General features: G+C 43.2%; 1 protein-coding gene across 1 annotated transcript; it reads right to left on the bottom strand.

Annotated features, from left to right (window-relative positions):
- Window positions 1-5238: 5238 nt before the first annotated feature.
- LOC115158591 (epoxide hydrolase 4) lies at window positions 5239-18636 on the bottom strand. The gene is made up of 7 exons (XM_029707748.1): window positions 18174-18636; window positions 16931-17016; window positions 11051-11208; window positions 10239-10367; window positions 8639-8742; window positions 7868-8016; window positions 5239-6831 (listed from the first exon to the last, which is right to left on the bottom strand). Exons 1-7 carry the CDS (start codon window positions 18414-18416, stop codon window positions 6591-6593), a joined length of 1110 nt encoding a protein of 369 aa, XP_029563608.1. The 5' UTR covers window positions 18417-18636; the 3' UTR covers window positions 5239-6590.
- Between the last annotated feature and the right edge of the window lie 1693 nt (window positions 18637-20329).

Below are 20329 nucleotides of genomic sequence, written 5' to 3'. Positions count from 1 at the left end.
TTTGTAGAGCCACCTTTTGCAGCTATTACAGCTGCAAGTCTCTTGGGGTATGTCTCTATAAGCTTGGCACATCTAGCCATTCTTCAAGGAAAAACTGCTTCAACTCCTTCAAGTTGGATGGGTTCCGCTGGTTTACAGCAATCTTTAAGTCATACTACAGATTCTCAATTGGATTGAGGTCTGGACTTTGACTAGGCCATTCCAAGACATTTAAATGTTTCCCCTTAAACCACTCAAGTGTTGCTTTAGCAGTATGCTTAGGGTCATTGTCCTGCTGGAAGGTGAACCTCCGTCCAGTCTCAAATCTCTTGAAGACTGAAACAGGTTTCCCTCAAGAATTCCCTGTATTTAGCGCCATCCATCATTCCTTCAATTCTGACCAGTTTCCAAGTCCCTGCCACTGACAAACATCCCCACAACATGATGACCACCATGCTTCATTGTGGGGATGGTGTTCCCGGGGTGATGAGAGGTGTTGGGTTTGCACCAGAGATAATGTTTTCCTTGATGGCCAAAAAGCTACATTTTAGTCTCATCTGACCAGAGTACCTTCTTCCATATATTTGGGGAGTCTCCCACATGCCTTTTGGCGAACGCCAAACGTGTTTGCTTATTTGTTTCTTTAAGCAATGGCTTTTTTTCTGGCCCTACTTGCGTAAAGCCCAGCTCTGTGGAGTGTAAGGCTTAAAGTGGCCCTATGGACAGATACTCCAATCTCCGCTGTGGATCTTTGCAGCTCCTTCAGGGTTATTTTTGGTCTCTTTATTGCCTCTCTGATTAATGCCCGCCTTGCTTGGTCTGTGAGTTTTGGTGGGTGGCCCTCTCTTGGCAGGTTTGTTGTGGTGCCATATTCTTTCAATTTTTTAATAATGGATTTAATGGTGCTCCGTAGGATGTTCAAAGTTTCTGATATTGTTTCAGAACCCAACCTTGATCTGTACTTCTCCACAACTTTGTCCCTGACCTGTTTGGAGAGCTCCCTGGTCTTCATGGTGCCGCTTGCTTGGTGGTGTCCCTTGCTTAGTGGTGTTGCAGACTCTGGGGCCTTTCAGAATACATGTATATATACTGAGATCATGTGACAGATCATGTGACACTTAGATTGCACACAGGTGGACTTTATTTAACTAATTATGTGACTTCTGAAGGTAATTGGTTGCACCAGATCTTATTTAGGGGCTTCATAGAAAAGGGGGTGAATACAGATGCATGCACCACTTTTCAGTATTTAATTAAAAAAAGAAATATTTGAAAACAAGTAATTTCACTTCACCAATTTGGACTATTTTGTGTATATCCATTACATGAAATCCAAATAAAAAGTTATTTAATTACAGGTTGTCATGCAACAAAATAGGAAAAATGCCAAGGGGGGTGAATACTTTTGCAAGGCACTCTACACGTCTGTGACTATAACCTTAGAGAATTATTTTGGGAGGTAATACGGTCGGCATTTGGTTGTGAGGTATTCTAGGTCGGTTGAACAAAAGGACTTCCTGTATGTTATCACAATTACTGTATACCATGAGTAGTTAATCATGAAACATACACACCTTTCCTTCTACTTCCCGGAGGGATATTTATTCCTGTCTGCGCGATGAACTGAGAACCCAACTGGCTGTACGGACTCAGACAGGATATCCTGAGAGAGCCATGTTTCTGTGAAACAGAGCATGTTACAACCCATGATGTCTCTCCGGAAGGAAATCCTCACCCTGAGCTCATCAACTTTATTATCCAGAGACTGAACATTAGCGAGTAATATGGTCAGAAGCGGTGGGTGGTGTGCGTGCCTCCTGAGTCGGGCTAAAAGTCCACTCCGAGTACCTCTTTTCCGTCGGCGGTATTTTGGAACAGCCTCTGGAATCAGTTCAATTGCACTGGGGGGTAAGAGCTAAGGATCCGATTCGGGAAAGTCATATTCCTGGTCATAATGCTGGTAATGCTGGTGAGTTACTGCCGCTCTGACATCCAAAAGTTCTTCCCGGCTGTATGTAATTGCACAAAATAATTCCTGGGCTAATAATGTAAGAAATAACACATAAAAAAACAAAATACTGCAAAGTTTCCTAAGAACTAAAAGCACGGAAGCCCTATCCGTCGGCAACATTTTCCACTTTGGCGCATAAAAGCGTTTCCACTGACATTCCAATTGAGATGGTTTTGGATGAGTTGGACCGCAGAGTGAAGGAAAAGCAGCCAACAAGTGCTCAGCATATGTGTGAACTCCTTCAAGATTGTTGGAAAAGTATTCCGGGTGAAGCTGGTTGAGAGAATGCCAAGAGTGTGTAAAGCTGCATCAAGGCAAAGGGTGGCTTCTTTGAAGATTCTCTAATGAAAAATATATGTAGGTTTGTTTAACTTTTTGGTTACTACATGATTCTACAGTATATGTGTTATTTCATAGTTTTGATGTCTTCACTATTATTCTACAATGTAGAAAATAGTAAAAATAAAGAAAAACCCTTGAATGAGTCGGTGTGTCCAAATGTTTTACTGGTACTATATATTGTACTATTGTACATTGCACTATCAATTAGTTAGAGGAAGCTTCAAATATCACATAGGGTGCATTCGAGCAGATTACTTTTGTGAAGATGTTGACAAACGTCGGTCATCGCCTTTCAAAGTGTGTTGCATTATGGGTATACAAATGTCTGCAGTTGCTCCTCACCAATTGCAACTTGAAGTTGGAACCAAAGCATTGTGGGAGACTACCTTCTGTTTTTTTGGAAGCAAAAGGCACTACATGCTCACAAATGGTTGATGTCACCACCTATCATTGGTTATTATCAATGCATGTTGACTTTTCTGGGTAGATTACTATTTAGAGCTTAAATACTGTATCCTTACAATGTAATTACATAGGCCTACATTTGATCCAAATGTATAACATAGATAAATAAAATATTCTACTTGTGATATCACAGCTAATGTATTAATTTAGCTGTGTCCCTGTGACAATAATTTTGGACCCCCTTGTGGTCCCCCTAAATGTGGAGTATGAAATCATTTTAACATAACACATTTTTGCTATCGTTCTTTTTTTACATCCATTATTAGACAGGGGCAAAGATGATGATTATAAAGATGGTCTTTTGCCTGCTAATGCCTGCAATGCAGTGAAGAAAACAATATGACAACAATAATGTCTAATGTAACTGGCAGTACAGTACAACAGTACTGCCAGTTAACAGTACAACTTGCCCCAGCTTGGCCCCCCCAGTTGAAATGGTCTAGAACTGCCACTGACTTCTGTAACCCTTTCCAGCTTTTTGCAAGTCAACAATTCTTAATCTTAGGTCTTCTGAGATCTATTTTGTTCGATGCATGGTTCACATCAGGCAATGCATCTTGTGAATAGCAAACTCAAATTTTGTGAGTGTTTTTTATTGAACAGGCCAGCTCTAACCAACATCTGTACACCACAGTACAGTTTCTGTACAGCACTTTGAGATATCAGCTTATGTAAGAAGGGCTTTATTAATACATTTGATTTGATCTCCAATCTCGTTTCATTGATTGGACTCCATCCAGTTTAGCTGACTCCTGACTCCAATTAGCTTTTGGAGAAGTTATTAGCCTAGGGGTTCACATAATTACACTGAGAATGTTTAATTTATGTATTCAATATAGACAAGAAAAATACAATAATTTGTGTGTTATTCGTTTAAGCAAACTGTATGTCTATTGTTGTATCTTAGACGAAGATCAGATCAAATTTTATGACCAATTCATGCAGTAATCCAGATCATTCCAAAGGGTTCACATACTTTTTCTTGCCACTGTATAGCTTAATTATTTTCTGTACAGTGAATGTTTTGTCCTTCATGTGATTAAATTATGTTCTTCACATGCGTACTGATAAAAGCAACATAAAAGTTGAGAATTAAAGAAATAAACCTACACTACAGGCTGTAATGATGCTGACATGCAATCAATTACCATACAGTAAGAATCTTTCTGGGCTCCATTTAATCACATCTGTTACAATTCCATGTTGCACAATAACATAATAATGAGGAAGGTACAAGGGCATGAAGTTATGGCAAACATAGCTTTTCAATATGCTGCAAAAACACCTATATGTCTCATGCTATGTCTCATTCTATGCACTCACTACCTGCTTATGTTTTGAGATAACCAAACAAAAAAACAAAACAAGTCTCGAATGTTAGAAAGAAGTTGGGCTGGTATCTAATGTCCTTATCATCAGGATATTCATTCCTTGGACCATGTTGATCATGTTGAGCTTCGTGTATGAGAAGTGGAATTTCAATAGCGTCCACTTCATCGGCAATAACAAAGGCAAATTACATGTCTGCCTTTGTCGCGTTTCCTAGAAACAGCAGAAGTTGTCTGACTTGCTATCGGTGCATATGTACTTCCCCCAAATGTACTTGTCGACTTCCGTCTACAGTCGACTACTTTTGCCTTACAACTCAAACGCGCCCATTAATTTGTCCACTGTATACATGAATTGTGCAAAGTTAGTTCGTTTCAGTCATGTCTTTGGTCACGTTCACGTGGGTCAAATAAAAACACCCTTATGATTTGGTGACAATTGAGCCTCCCACAATGCAGGAGATGGCTGCAGGATGAAATTGGTAAAGAGCAACTGCATAAACTTGCAGTCAAGTGCAGTCAAAACTTCATGACATTTGTAAAGTTCATGCAGTTGCAAGTCGGACAACTGTTATCCCCATAACACAACACACTTTGGAATTTGAAAGAATTGATCCGCTCTAACGTGTCAAATGGCTGTTTGAGAGATTCAAATCCGTAATGTATCATGGGTAAATAGATCAATCAGTCAGTCAGCAGTTGCCTACACTGTCGGCTGCAATGTTGAACAAGACCAATATTTTAATACCATTTCAATTGAATTTCTTTGCAAGTAACATGCTTGCTGTGCCAGGTGACATAGGGAAAATGATGTACTTTTACCATAAATGCATGAATAGGCGTGAATATAAATGGGTATTAAATGTTATACTGTGTTGTAAATGCTCAGATTGCATTCGATCTCTCCAAACAAATAAAACACAGTAAACTATTTTGAACTAGAGGGATTGGCATCTCTAAACCAGGCCAATCTAATTTTAATCATGTTCTGATATGACAGGGCTGCTTCTGTGACACAGCAGGCATGCAAATTGTCAGGTTGTGTCTGTCATCCATACAGTCAATTGTCGATTCAGTAGGTCAGTTAAAAAGATTGACAATGGCTCCCCAGGCTTCACATTATAGTTTATTTGCTTAAAAAATCAAAAATGGTGCAGACCTGGCTCAGTGGATTTCAAAATGCAGTGTGTAGGAAGAGATTCAAAAAAGTGTACAATATTGAACCATCACTGTTGTTCTATACAGGAATCTCATAATAACAACATTCTCAAATATCTGAGTAAATAATCAAAAAAATACAAAAATAACAATATTTTCTGTAAGACAACACTACCTGATAGAGAGGGTATGCGGTTACGTCCCAAATGACACCCTATATCCCTAAATAGGGAATATGGTGCCATTTGGGACAAAGACAAGTGTGTGGGACAAGAGGGATCCCAAAGGATTGTGTCTAAAATAGTGAGGAGCAATCCAGTTACACATATAGCAGACAAACGCCACAGCTCAACCTCAGAAGACATGGCACAATTTTACAACGCCGCAAAACATTATACAACATTACATTAAAAGGCACCACACAATACAAACTCACAAGGAGATTTTGCCACACATTTGTAATGTTGTAACCTACAAACTTTAAGGCGGATGTCATGTGCAAAAGAGTACTGAATATGTGTCAAACATACTACTGTACTACTCAGTGTCCTCTCAATAAAATGTGCTTTTTTTCTCTTTCCCTTTCTTTTGACATTAAAAAAAATATCGGAAATGTGCAAAGATTTAAAGAATGATTGCATTGTCATTATATTGGTTGGTTTTTCACAGGAATATTCCAGGCTTCTAGTGGTAGGGGTGGCTGGTGGGGAGGGAGGGAGGGAGTGAAGGAGGGAAGAGGCCCCGTTCTATGGTAGGGGTGGCTGGTGGGGAGGGAGGGAGGGAGTGAAGGAGGGAAGAGGCCCCGTTCTATGGTAGGGGTGGCTGGTGGGGACGGAGGGAGGGAGTGAAGGAGGGAAGAGGCCCCGTTCTATGGTAGGGGTGGCTGGTGGGGACGGAGGGAGGGAGTGAAGGAGGGAAGAGGCCCCGTTCTATGGTAGGGGTGGCTGGTGGGGACGGAGGGAGGGAGTGAAGGAGGGAAGAGGCCCCATTCTATGGTAGGGGTGGCTGGTGGGGACGGAGGGAGGGAGTGAAGGAGGGAAGAGGCCCCGTTCTATGGTAGGGGTGGCTGGTGGGGACGGAGGGAGGGAGTGAAGGAGGGAAGAGGCCCCGTTCTATGGTAGGGGTGGCTGGTGGGGAGGGAGGGAGGGAGTGAAGGAGGGAGGAGGCCCTGTTTTAGGATGTGTCCCAAATGGCACCCTATTCTCTATATAGTGCACTGCTTTTGACCAGGACCCGTAGGGCTCTGGTCAAAAGTAGGTCACTGTGTAGGAAGAAAGTGTGCCATTGGGATGTAGACCTAGCTAGATTCAGTTCCTGTAGGTTTTGCGGCCCTCTCCCTCTTTGAGGAAGGTCCATATGAGTGTGTTGACGATGTCGGGCTGGTCCTGCTGTAGCCAGTGGCTGGCCCCGGAGATGATGTTGAGTCGGAAGTGATTCCTGATGTAGACACGGCACGCCTCAGCCATCTCCTGCTCCAGGAAGGCATCTCTCTCACCCCACAACAACAACACCGGGGACTTGACATCATTCTGGCTGAGTGGGAGGGAACTGTGGAGAGAATATTAATAACAGACCTGAGATGAGTTGCTTAAAACTGGTTAAACTCAATCATATGATGTGATATACAGATCTGAGATAGGTTGCTTATAGGAAACTGGTTACAGTAAACACTCGCGTTCCATCATGATGTAGACGAGTTTAATATTTTCATGTGCTATCCATGTTACCTGTGGAGAAAACATGATCAGATCTGACATGGTTTGGGGTCAATTATGGAAGTGAACTGAAAATTCTAATTTCCACATTAAAAAGCAACGCATCTGAGAACCAGAAAACGGGTTTAATGCAGACTTGATGTCCAGTATTCACGTGGTATCCATGTATGTTACCTGTGTTGTAAACTTGTGGAGAGGCTAATTGAATAATAGATTTATAGAACATGTTTCTTACGCTAATTGATAATGTGTCAGTGACATTCATATTACATAATTCCGAGCAGAATAAAATATGTTGTTCTGTTCTGACAGACACTGGCTGGCTGCTTGAGGAAGAAGAGCAGATGGTGAAGTCAGTCATGCATGTACAGTTCACATGTCAAAAACACATGTACTCTCTGATGCTGAGTGAGTGAGTGAGTGAGTGAGTGAGTGAGTGAGTGAGTGAGTGAGTGCCAGAGATTACATTGGAATCATCCAGGCTTTCTCTAATTCATTATAGGAGTCAACTTGTCAAAGACAAACAATACAAAAAAACTAACAGAATACATTATTCTAAAGCCCAATTATTTCTCATCATGTAGTCTGATTCCAAGACCTCTGTACCTATTACACAACCATTGAGTTTTCATAAGAGGAACTTATTTTTGAATGTACTTTCATCAAAACAGCATTTCAAACACAAGAGTGTGCTAATGATTCACATTATCATAAGGCGCTTGAAGTAACCGTATCTCAAATGAGGGTACACAACAATGGTGGTCAGCTATGACATGTTCAATGGGCATGTCATACATAAGTAGGGATGCCCACAGGAGACTAAATACAGAGCTCACTAATTAAGAATTTCATTGGTTCATAATCTTAACCTGAAGACATTCCTGTAGTAGTTGAGGGCCCCGGTGAGGGCCCCTGGCTGGGAGAAGGCGTAGAGATAGGCCTCCATGTCCTCTGCAGTGAGCCACCGACCCTTCCTCCCAATCCCTGTACTACGGCTGGTGAACAGACCCTTCAGTGCCTACAGTACAGAGGGGACAGAAGGACACACCGGGTGAGTGTGTGTGTGTGTGTGTTTCCGGTTGTGCTCAAGGTGTGATTTGAACTGGATGGCACACACAGACAAGGTCGCTTATGTCACTGTCACAGTAATACAGGTTGTATGAGGCTCTATAAATGCCATGGCGGTTGTGTTGATTACTGTGAGATGACCTACACTCAACTGAAAAGGACTTAGGCATAACATCATGGATGACAACCGTCTCTCTCCCCTACAGTATATATTGGAAAAAAACGCATATGGGAATGCATTGCTTTTTTGAGACATGATCAATTTGATTGCCTTCTTGTAACATAGTTAATCATTATTCATATATATTCATGATTGCTAAAAAATAAATAACATGCCTTCCTGTCAATAACAAAAAAGCCAACATATTTTTGCTCCATTTACCATTCAATGATAGATTGCCTGCAACTACTATACTCTATAAATTGTCGCCATACACAGACTCCTTGAGGCACAACCATCACATCAAGAAGCCCCTCCCCTTCGACATACACACAAAGGCAACTTCCTGTTGCCTGGAGCAGTTCTGTATTTTTCACCTTGAGGTCACTCAAATACATGCGACATGCTTCACCTTGAAATCATTGATGGAGAGCATGAGCTCTGGGAAGCGAGACAGCTGGAAGAAGAAGAAGTAGCTGGACTTGAGCAGCTGACTGGGATGACGCAGGGCATAATCTAGAAACATGGAGGAAAGAGGAGAGAAGACACAGGGAGAGAGGAGGGAAGAAAAGGACAGGGGAGAACAGGAGAGAAAAGGGGAGAGGGAGAGAGAAGGGCAGGAGAGGAGAGAGGGAGAGAGAAGGGCAGGAGAGGAGAGGGGAGAAAAAGGATGGGAGGGAGGTAGGGAGAGGAGAGGGGAGAAAAGGATGGGAGCGAACAGGAGAGAACAGAGGAAGAAAAGAGTAGAGGGAGAGTGGAGGGAGGGAGGGAGAGGGGAGAAGAGGATATGAGAGAAAAGAGGAGCGGGTGAGAGGGAAAAGAGGAAAATAAGACAAAAAAGAGAGGATGAGAAAAAGTTAAAAAATAAACACTTGCATACCACTTCGAATGAAGCAATGTTTTGGGCATGTATTCTAAGTGGCATGCAAGTATGGATGTTAAGCAAGAGACGAATCCAGCGTAGTGCAGTTGCTAGGGAGAGAGAGGCTGTGGATGTCTGCCAGTGACCTCCCCTCTATCCTCTCCTCTAATTTCCGCTCCTCCAGTCTAGCCAGCTGCTCCAGCTTCATATTAAAGCACTACTGTATAATTACCTCCTCCATCTTCCCCTCAATGAAGGAGACTGAGGAACTACCAGATGGATGCAGCAAACACTGCATGAGGGTAATAATACCTCACAATTAAAGATGGTAATCTCTAATTAGCACAAGGAGGAAGAGGAGGTTTCTCTCACATCCGATTGATTTAATGATTGTATATTTGTGACATACAGTAGGCCGTTTCATCTGTTGTTCATCTAAGGATGATGGTGATGACGTACCAGTTAACACAGAGGGATGGGGGCAGTTCAGGACAATGACGTTCCAGGGACTAGTCGATTGGTGTATTCAGTCCACAGTGTGTTCACCAATGTAGTCCTTGTCATTTTATGCTAAACTAATTTACTTTGCAAAAGTGAAACTTGAAAACAGAGGGAAGTTAGGATGTGCCAGTGAAGACAGGAGTGGTGGCAGTTTAGGACATACCACTGAAGACAGATGGATGGGGTCAGTTTAGGACATACCACTGAAGACAGATGGATGGGGTCAGTTTAGGACATACCACTGAAGACAGATGGATGGGGGCAGTTTAGGACATACCACTGAAAACAGATGGATGGGGGCCGTTTAGGACATACTACTGAAGACAGATGGATGGGGGCCGTTTAGGACATACGACTGAAGACAGATGGATGGGGGCCGTTTAGGACATACGACTGAAGACAAATGGATGGGGGCAGTTTAGGACATACCACTGAAGACAAATGGATGGGGGCAGTTTAGGACATACCACTGAAGACAAATGGATGGGGGCAGTTTAGGACATACCACTGAAGACAAATGGATGGGGGCAGTTTAGGACATACCACTGAAGACAAATGGATGGGGGCAGTTTAGGACATACCACTGAAGACAGATGGGGGCAGTTTAGGACATACCACTGAAGACAGATGGGGGCAGTTTAGGACATACCACTGAAGACAGATGGATGGGGGCAGTTTAGGACAATGAGTTTGGTGACCATCTCGGGGTAGTGGATGGCGAACAACCAGGCGATGGTTCCTCCCCAATCATGGCCGACCAGGTGACATCTGTTGTAACCTGAGGAGAGATGGAGTAAAGTCTGAGTGTGTGTGTGTGTGTGTGTGTGTGTGTGTGTGTGTATTTGTCCACCACCATTCATTCACCTTCTTGGAGTTGAGTCTCCTTGCCAAGATACAGTACCTCCTGAAGTAGAACAATCTTGTTTGTTTAAAAAATGTCAATATTTTGCCTGCAAAGAAAATAATTGTCAGGTGTACTGCTGTTTGAAATATCAGTCTGACACAAGGTGAGGCATACTGGTGTTACACAGACACAGAGGACCCCAGGTCTGAGTGGATGCTTCCTGTTTCACTGGCTGGGGGCTCTGTAGTTAGTGTGTATCAGCACGACGACCCACGGTCAGTCACCATGAGTCAGAGTAAGCCTGTCATGTCCTGCTGTGTTGTAGGCCCACAGGGTGTTCACAGGCTGTCCAGTCCACACAGTATTACAATGAGAAACAAGTTTAACTTTGACTCAGCTCAGGACACCAGACTGTCACCCTTTCTCTTTGTTCCCACGGAGTGATGTTTCATAATATGGGTAGTCATGGTCCCTAAAGTGTCTATCCCTGAATCAGAGTGGGCATGTTTTGTTTCATCTTCCATCATATATACATCTGTCTCCGTGTGTATTTCTGCATAAACTACATAAGCATGGATATAAAATACAGAAAAAAATATGTGTTTGTCCACTCTTACCTAGGTATTCCACAATGTCCTTGACGTCTGTGACCAGGTAATCAAAGCGGTAGCTCTCTGTGGATGACGGCAAGTCGGACTCCCCGTAGCCTCGCATGTCAACGGCCACCACACGGAACTCACTCTTAAACTCACGCAGCTGGTGGCGCCAGGAAAACCTGGGGGCAGGTGGACAGAGAAAGAGAGAGAGTGAGGGGGGAGAGATTGAAAGAGAGAGGGAGGACGAGAGACGGACCGAGACAGAGAGAGAGACAATCAAAGGACTCATATTTACAACATTGGAAAAACCGACTAAATCCCAACAATCCCAAAGCCGACTAAATTGCTATCTGACCCTAAACAGAGAATATGAATTGGCTGATTATCTCTACTCTGTCAGAGATACGAAGCAGAGACAGATCCTTTCCAAGTACAGGCTGAGTGACCACCTGGCAGAGACAGATCCTTACCAAGTACAGGCTGAGTGACCACCTGGCAGAGACAGATCCTTACCAAGTACAGGCTGAGTGACCACCTGGCAGAGACAGATCCTTACCAAGTACAGGCTGAGTGACCACCTGGCAGAGACAGATCCTTACCAAGTACAGGCTGAGTGACCACCTGGCTGATTATCTCTACTCTGTCAGAGATACGAAGCAGAGACAGATCCTTACCAAGTACAGGCTGAGTGACCACCTGGCAGAGACAGATCCTTACCAAGTACAGGCTGAGTGACCACCTGGCTGATTATCTCTACTCTGTCAGAGATACGAAGCAGAGACAGATCCTTACCAAGTACAGGCTGAGTGACCACCTGGCTGATTATCTCTACTCTGTCAGAGATACGAAGCAGAGACAGATCCTTACCAAGTACAGGCTGAGTGACCACCTGGCTGATTATCTCTACTCTGTCAGAGATACGAAGCAGAGATAGATCCTTACCAAGTACAGGCTGAGTGACCACCTGGCTGATTATCTCTACTCTGTCAGAGATACGAAGCAGAGACAGATCCTTACCAAGTACAGGCTGAGTGACCACCTGGCTGATTATCTCTACTCTGTCAGAGATACGAAGCAGAGACAGATCCTTACCAAGTACAGGCTCAGTGACCACCTGGCTGATTATCTCTACTCTGTCAGAGATACGAAGCAGAGACAGATCCTTACCAAGTACAGGCTGAGTGACCACCGATTGGCAATAGAAACCGGCAGACATAAAAAGACATGGCTACCCAAAGAGGAGCGTGTATGTGGTCACTGCACGACAGGGGAGGTAGAGACAAACATGCACTTTCTCCTTTACTGTGAGAAATATTCCTCACAAAGAGATTCCTTATTCACAGAAATGACTACATTTACTCCAAATTTTAACTTATTAAACCCAGAGGAAAAACGACAAATACTCATGGGTGAAGGAGCAATGGCTCCTCTTGCAGCCAAATATGTATTTGCCTGCCATAGCCTGAGGGACACTGGATAATAACATCTGCATAGTAAGCAGTAACTTATTTATTATTACTATTATTGTTATTACTATTATTATTGTTGTTTATCATTCCAAATAGTAGTGGTATGGGTGGTAATGGTAATGATAGCAGTTTAGTGATGGTGGTGGTAGTGGTAGTGGTAATGACGATAGTAGTTGTAGTACTGATGTAATGGTGAAGATGACCGTTATTTAGTTATAAGTTAGTTATAGATTCATTTTCCATATTTATATTTATTATACTATTATTTTACTACTATTTTATTGTTATTATTTTTATATTTAATTTTGTATTATTATTTACTGCCATTCTATATTATTATTTTATTGTTTATAATTGTATTACAATGTATATTGCATTGTTGCTTTGGCAATATTGACACAATGTTTTTCATGCCAATAAAGCAGCTTAAATTTGAGAGCGAGAGAGAGTGAGTGAGTCAGTGAGTGTGTGTGAGAGAGATGAAGATGACCGTTATTTAGTTATAAGTTAGTTATAGTTTCATTTTGCATATTTAGATATTTAATTTTGTATTATTATTATTTACTGCCATTTTATATTATTATTTGTTATTGTTTATAATTTTATTACAATGTATACTGTATTCATTGTTGCTTTGGCAATTTTGACAATGTTTTTCATGCCAATAAAGCAGCTTGAATTTGAATTTGACAAGAACCATCTTAGTCTTGGTGAGAGGAGAAAGTCACACACAAGACAGTACTTCATTATTAAACCCCTGCTGAAAAATCTAACTTTTACCTAGGCATATATTCTTCTATAAAAACGCTGTGTTTCTCTCTCCTGAATATACCTACAAAGTTGCTGTATCTTAAACTGCATGATTTCTACTGGCACTCGGCTTCCCTTCTTCCCTTCCAAACGGAGTGAAGGTCACCTTTGTAAACTCAACAAAAAAAGAAACATCCTCTCAATATTTGTATGAACATGACAAGATTAAACAACTGAGACATAAACTGAACAAGTTCCACAGACATGTGATGAGTAGAAATGGAATAATGTATCCCTGAACAAAAGGGGGGTCAAAATCAAAAGTAACAGTCAGTATCTGGTGTGGCCACCAGCTGCAGTAAGTACTGCAGTGCATCTCCTCCTCATGGACTGCACCAGATTTGCCAGTTCTTGCTGTGAGATGTTACCGCACTCTTCCACCAAGACACCTTCAAGTTCCCGGACATTTCTGGGGGGAATGGTCCTAGCCCTCACCCTCCGATCCAACAGGTCCCAGACGTGCTCAATGGGATTGAGATCCGGGCTCTTCGCTGGCCACGGCAGAACACTGACATTCCTGTCTTGCAGGAAATCACGCACAGAACGAGTAGTATGGCTGGTGGCATTGTCATGCTGGATGGTCATGTCAGGATGAGCCTGCAGGAAGGGTACTACATGAGGGAGGATGTCTTCCCTGTAACGCACAGCGTTGAGATTGCATGCAATGACAACAAGCTCAGTCCGATGATGCTGTGACACACTGCCGCCAGTGGCGGTTCTAGACCATTTCAACTGGGGGGGCCAAGTTGGGGCCAGTTGTACTGTTAGAGGGGCCAGTTACATTAGACGTTATTGTTGTCATATCGTTTTGCATGTGGTACGATACTGTTGTGTTCCACCTAAAGCCGTCCCTCTAGAAAATGTGTGGGTTAAATTAGTGTTCCGCATTGCCACTGTGTAAAATTATTTCATACTCCACATTTAGGGGGGCCACAGGGGGGTCCAAAATTGTCACAGGGGCACTGGCCCCCCCTGGCCCCTCCCCCAGAACTGCTAGTGACTGCCGCAGACCAAGACAGACCCTCCACCTCCTATTCGATCCCGCTCCAGAGTACAGGCCTCGGTGTAACGCTCATTCCTTCGACGATAAACGCGAATCCGACTATCACCTCTGGTGAGACAAAACCGCTACTCGTCAGTGAAGAGCACTTTTGCCAATCCTGTCTGATCCAGTGACGGTGGGTTTGTGTCCATAGGCAACGTTGTTGCCAGTGATGTCTGGTGAGGGCCTGCCTTACAACAGGCCTACAAGCCCTCAGTCCAGCCTCTCTCAGCCTATTGCGGACAGTCTGAGCACTGATGGAGGGATTGTGCGTTCCTGGTGTAACTCGGGCAGTTGTTGCCATCCTATACCTGTCCCGCAGGTGTGATGTTCAGATGTACCAATCCTGTGCAGGTGTTGTTACATGTGCAGACCACACTGCGACGACAATCAACTGTCCATCCTATCTCCCTGTAGCACTGTCTTAGGCATCTCACAGTAAGGACATTGCAATTTATTGCCCTGGCCACATCGGCAGTCCTCATGCCTCCTTGCAGCACGCCTAAGGCACGATCACGCAGATGAGCAGGGACACTGGGCATATTTATTTTGCTGTTTTTCAGAGTCAGTAGATAGGACACTAAAGAGGCCTAAGTTTTCAGAACTGTGACCTTAATTGCCTACTGTCTGTAAGCTGTTAGTGTCTGAACGACCGTTCCACAGGTGCATGTTCATTAATTGTTTATAGGTCGTTGAACAAGCATGGGGAACAGTGTTTAAACCCTTCATAATGAAGATCTGTGAAGTTATATGGATTTTTATGAATGATCTTTGAAAGACAGGGTCCTGAAAAAGGGATGTTTCTTTTCTTGCTGAGTTTATAATATGAGATGTTCTTTTCCACAATTCTAATCCGCTCAATCATCATAGTGGAGAGCAAAAGCTCTCTAATTGAAGATCTTGTCTGCTGGGGATCTATCTGCTATGGACTGTAGGCTGAGGCTCCTCAGAGCTCAAAGCCCCACAGAGGAGGAGCACAAGGCCTGACTGGGGTTCTGTTGAGTCAGGATAAGAGCTGGGCCCTGGTCAAAAGTAGTGCACTACAGGGAATACGGTGCCATTTGGGACACAGGTCTGGAGCAGAGAAACCCAATATCTTAGAATATAGATGAGGTTTAAAATAACACAGGCACTTCCAGTTCCTTCACAGCCCCCCACCTTGCACCCCAATCACCCACACACCAAGCCTCTCTCTATTCTGAGTGATAAGGGAAACTTGGGTTTAGCACTTTTTAAACACTGAATTAAGTGGGAGAAGAAACTCATAAGTGGAAGAGAGTCTGTCTGTCCAGCTAGCACTGCAGAGAGAGACGCTACGTCCCAAATGGCACACTAATCCTATAAATGCACTACTTTTGACCAGGACCCATATGGCTCTGGTCAAAAGTAGTGCACTATATACAGAATAGGGTGCCATTTGGGACACATTCAGAGTTCATCATGGATTCCTGTGCAGTAGATGGGTAGTGAGGCAGAATAGACCCAAGAAGACCTGTTAATTAAGCCCGGTCCTGTCCTTTCTGCTGCTCTGTGAGTTCCCTGAGATATGGACTAGCTTACAGCACTTGACAACCTCTTAATTTAGCCCCATTCCAGAGGTCGATCTCACTACTACGCTCCATATCATTTTTTATGAAACATGGTGGAAAGAGGAACAAGGAACTTTAGATCCTTAGCTATCCTAATAAGCAATAAAGTCTAATAGGAATATTGTAATTGAAGAATCACATAGTATGAAGACCCCAACTGAGATATGGTCTTTTGATGCAGAAGTAATGTACAGCAGAGTGTTGGTTACCTGATACAGTACTGTTGTGTGGGATCGATATAGTAGTTATGGGGTGTTTTTTCTTCTTGTTGGTATTATTATTACCCCTTTTTCGTGATATCCAATTGGTAGTTACAGTCTTGTCTCATCGCTGCAACTCCAGTAAGGACTCAGGAGAGGCGAAGGTCGAGAGCCGTGCGTCCTGCGAAACACGACCCCGCCAAGTCGCACTGATTCTTGACACACTGTTCGCTTAAGCAGGAAGCCAGCTGCACCAATGTGTTGGAAGAAACACAGTACAGCTGGCGACCGAAGTCAGCATGCATGCGCCTGGCCGCCACAAGGATTCGCTAGAGCCCGATGGGACAAGGACATCACAGCCGGGACATGGGTCTCCCAGTCGCAGTCATCTGCGACACAGCCCGGGATCGAACCCGGATCTGTATTGACGCCTCTAACACTGCGATGCAGTGCCTTAAAGTGCTGTGCCACTCGGGAGGCCCCGGGGTCAGTGTTTCATGGGGGTCCTGGTTAGTTAGTTTGCAAAGGGGCTCCTTTCCAAAATGCTTTCTCAGCATAAAAATACAAAAATTAACTGGCCAGGCAATACCAATACATTTGTTGAGTCTCTATGGGCCTGTTTCCTGGACACAGATTAAGCCTAGTCCTCGACTAAAAAGCAAGATAAATTGAGAATTTCAATTGAAAGTGCCTTTCAGTCCAGAACTAGGCTTAATCTGTGTCTGGGTTGAAACACCAGCCCTTTATGTGTGTATAATGTGCAGACACACTGTGTAGTCTAGATGTCTTACCAGAACTCTGGGAAACCATGCAAAAACAGCATGAGCGGTTTCCCTCTCTCTCCAGCAGCGACATAGTGAAACCTCAGACCAGACTCCTGAGAATAAAGACGGAAGACAGATCTGTCAGTCACCAGGGACACACTGTTATATGTCAACACTTCCCTGATCACCATCACGTGGGCTCTTACTGTCTGCTGGTCTCTGGTTGTGTCCCAAATGACACCCTATTCCCTATATAGTGCACTACTATGGGCTCTGGTTGAAAGTAGTGCACTACATAGGGAATAGGATGCCATTTGGGACGTAGTGCTCTCTGTGACATAAAACTCTCATCCTCCAACATTGCTGTGTGCTTTATGGCGCTGTAAAGCAGGGATAGAACAGGGAGAGAGCAGGGCCATCCCATAAACTCAGCCCTGGCCTGCCTTCTGTCTGGTCATTCCAGTATGATGCATTCTTTATATTATGAAATCAATCTGTCACTAACATTTATAGCCAATTCTATTCAAATCATTGTGAATTCATGTTGCAATGGTATGTAGAATAGGTTGTTCTTATGGTCTACCCGTTGAGTAAAGTGTGGATACATTTGATTGGTTTATATGCATGGCCCACCTATCTTATCTAATTTCTGATTTTATAACATTATCTAGCTCAAGCGTTTTCTGGCCAAATGTAGCTACTTACTGGCACAAACTTAAATCGCACAGGTTACTTAGGATGTCAAATAATATAGGTGATTATTCTTACAACTGAACTGCCACACTGTTATTGTGAGCATGCGTTCATGCTATGTGAATCCTATAAGGGATAATGTGTTGCTAAATAAACATTTAAACGAGAAATACAAATTAAATGTGAATCTACAGTTTATAGCACCTTTTATCTTGGTACTCGTATGAAATCGTGACATTTGTCACGAATTACTATTGCTGCTGCTATAGGGGACTGTCCGTTTAGCACTACCTACCTCTGAGGCGTGAGCGCATATACAGAGACAGTAGCTTGGAATAATAACAGAAGCCTACACTGCAAATATATCTGCATATGGCGTTTCGCTGAAATTCCCCCAAAATAAAACAGATGCCCCAAGATCTGCACGTACCCTGCAGGCCTATTCGAATTGATTTCAATTCTACAAACAAACTAAGACACATACGGAATTACCTAAACAGACCTCTCACGTACACAAAAGGCTATTTCCCAAACTCCAATAGGCTTCCTCTCACGTGCAATGTAAAGTGTGCCATACCTTTATTCTAACGTAACAATGGGTTCCCAAGGACGTGTCATTCAAGCAAGCAGGGGGAGTTTCGCGAATTCCCCACTGAAAGGTGGCTGACGGCCTTAAAATGATGCTCCACCAAAGTTTCAGCAGCGCTACGGCAGTGCAGAGGGCACAATAACCGTATATCAACGACCAATACCCTAAAACTCGGATCTTCAGCGTGAGTCTGATTGTAAACAGGAGCAAGTTGTTGAGCACTCTCGCCATCTTTACATTACTCAGGTAAAACAACGCAGATAACGTCACCTACCTATTGATATATTATTTTGTTAATTATCTTGAAATATCGCTCATCGTTATCCGGTAGCTCCGCTAACAGCGCATCTGCCTGTCGGTCTGCCGCTGTACTAGGGAGGATCCCTGAATGAAATGTTCAAGAGGGGAGCAGTACGTCAGAACTCACGCGTGCGTGTGATGACAGCAGATTGGATGTTTAGTTTGAGATGGGTGTTTAACGCTTCTATTATTTTAATCTAAAAGCCTAGAAATGAAACAGAGAAAAATATGAGACGCCACGTCACCTTCAAAACAGATTGTTTTCTGAAACCCTTTCTACGTGTTTAGACTGCAAAATAAGAGAGGTGAATGAGCAAGTGCCTGACTCAGACTGATCTAGGGACATGATTGAGAGACCAAGAGCTCTCTGGGGTTAAAGGTGAATGACAGTTAACGCCTCAAGGGAAGAAAATGGTGAGACTCCCAGGGCTGTAATCCACTGCTCAATCGAAGGGTGATGGATGCTGATATGGGAAGTATGAATGTAAAAAAGTTAATGTACAGGACTGACTCTCTGTGAGTGTATAGCTATTATTGCAGTATACTGGCATGCAGTTGGAAAATTGCTAAGAATAACACTAAATTGAGTCCAGCTTGTCTTGTCAAATCTGTCACTGAACAAATGCAAGTGTGTAGATCTGAATGTGCACTCTGTTTTCAAGTATTGTGTCATTGTTTTATTGTAATGAAAACTTTCTGGATATCCTCCTTGGTGGACTGGCTGATCATTAGTGCTTGACTTGGGCAGGAGCTCACCGGAACATTTTTACATTTTAGTCATTTAGCAGAAGCTCTTATCCAGAGCGATTTACAGTAGTGAATGCATACATTTCATTTAATTCATTTTTTCTTTGTACTGGCCCCCCGTGGGAATCGAACCCACAACCCTGGCATTGCACACACCATGACTACCAACTGAGCCACAGGGAAGGCAGCTAATTGGGATCTCTAATATATACAAATACAAGCACCGGCACCTAAAATGTTATATTGCTTGAGTTCCTACACATCTTATGAAATATTAGCTTAAAAGTATTATAAAGTTCCTGCACTTAAATATAAACAGTACCGACACCCAAAATGAGTACCGGAACCTATTTCAGTCCAAGTCAAGCACTTCTATAAATCATCATCATCATCCATTAATCAAATCAAACTGTCACATGCGCTGACATGTGTAGACCTTACCATGAAATGCTTACTTACAAGCCCTTAACCAACAGTGCAGTTCAAGAAAGAGTTAGTTTATTTGGTAAACATTTTCCTAAAGTAAAAATAATACAAATGTAACAATAGAATAACAATAACTAGGCTATATACAGGGGGTACCGGTTAGTCGAGGTAATTTGTACATGTAGGTAGGGATGAAGTGAATATGCATTGATAAACATCGAGTAGCAGCAGAGTAAAAAAAAACAAATGCGGGGGCGGGGGGGTCAATGTAAATAATCCAGTGGCCATTTGATTAATTGTTCAGCAGTCTTATGGCTTGGGGGTAGAAGCTGTTAAGGAGCCTTTTGGTCCTAGACTTGGCACTCCGGTACCGCTTACTGTGCGGTAGCAGAGAAAAGTCAATGACTTGGGTGACTGGAATCTTTGACAATTTTTTGGGCTTTCCTCTGACACCACCTAGTATATAGGTCCTGGACGGCAGGAAGCTTGGCACCAGTGATGTACTGGGCCCTACGCACTTCCCTCTGTAGGGCCTTACGGTCAGATGCCGAGCAGTTACTATACCAGGTGGTGGTGCAGCTGTAGAACTTTGAGGATCTGGGGACCCATGACAAACATTTTCAGTCTCCTGAGGGGGTAAAGGTGTTGTCGTGCCCTCGTCACGACTGTCT

This window comes from Salmo trutta, chromosome 22, assembly GCF_901001165.1.
Source record: "Salmo trutta chromosome 22, fSalTru1.1, whole genome shotgun sequence".
NCBI lineage: Eukaryota > Metazoa > Chordata > Actinopteri > Salmoniformes > Salmonidae > Salmo > Salmo trutta.
Note: the sequence above shows the minus strand (reverse complement) of the source record. Positions and strands in the feature narration are given on the sequence as shown.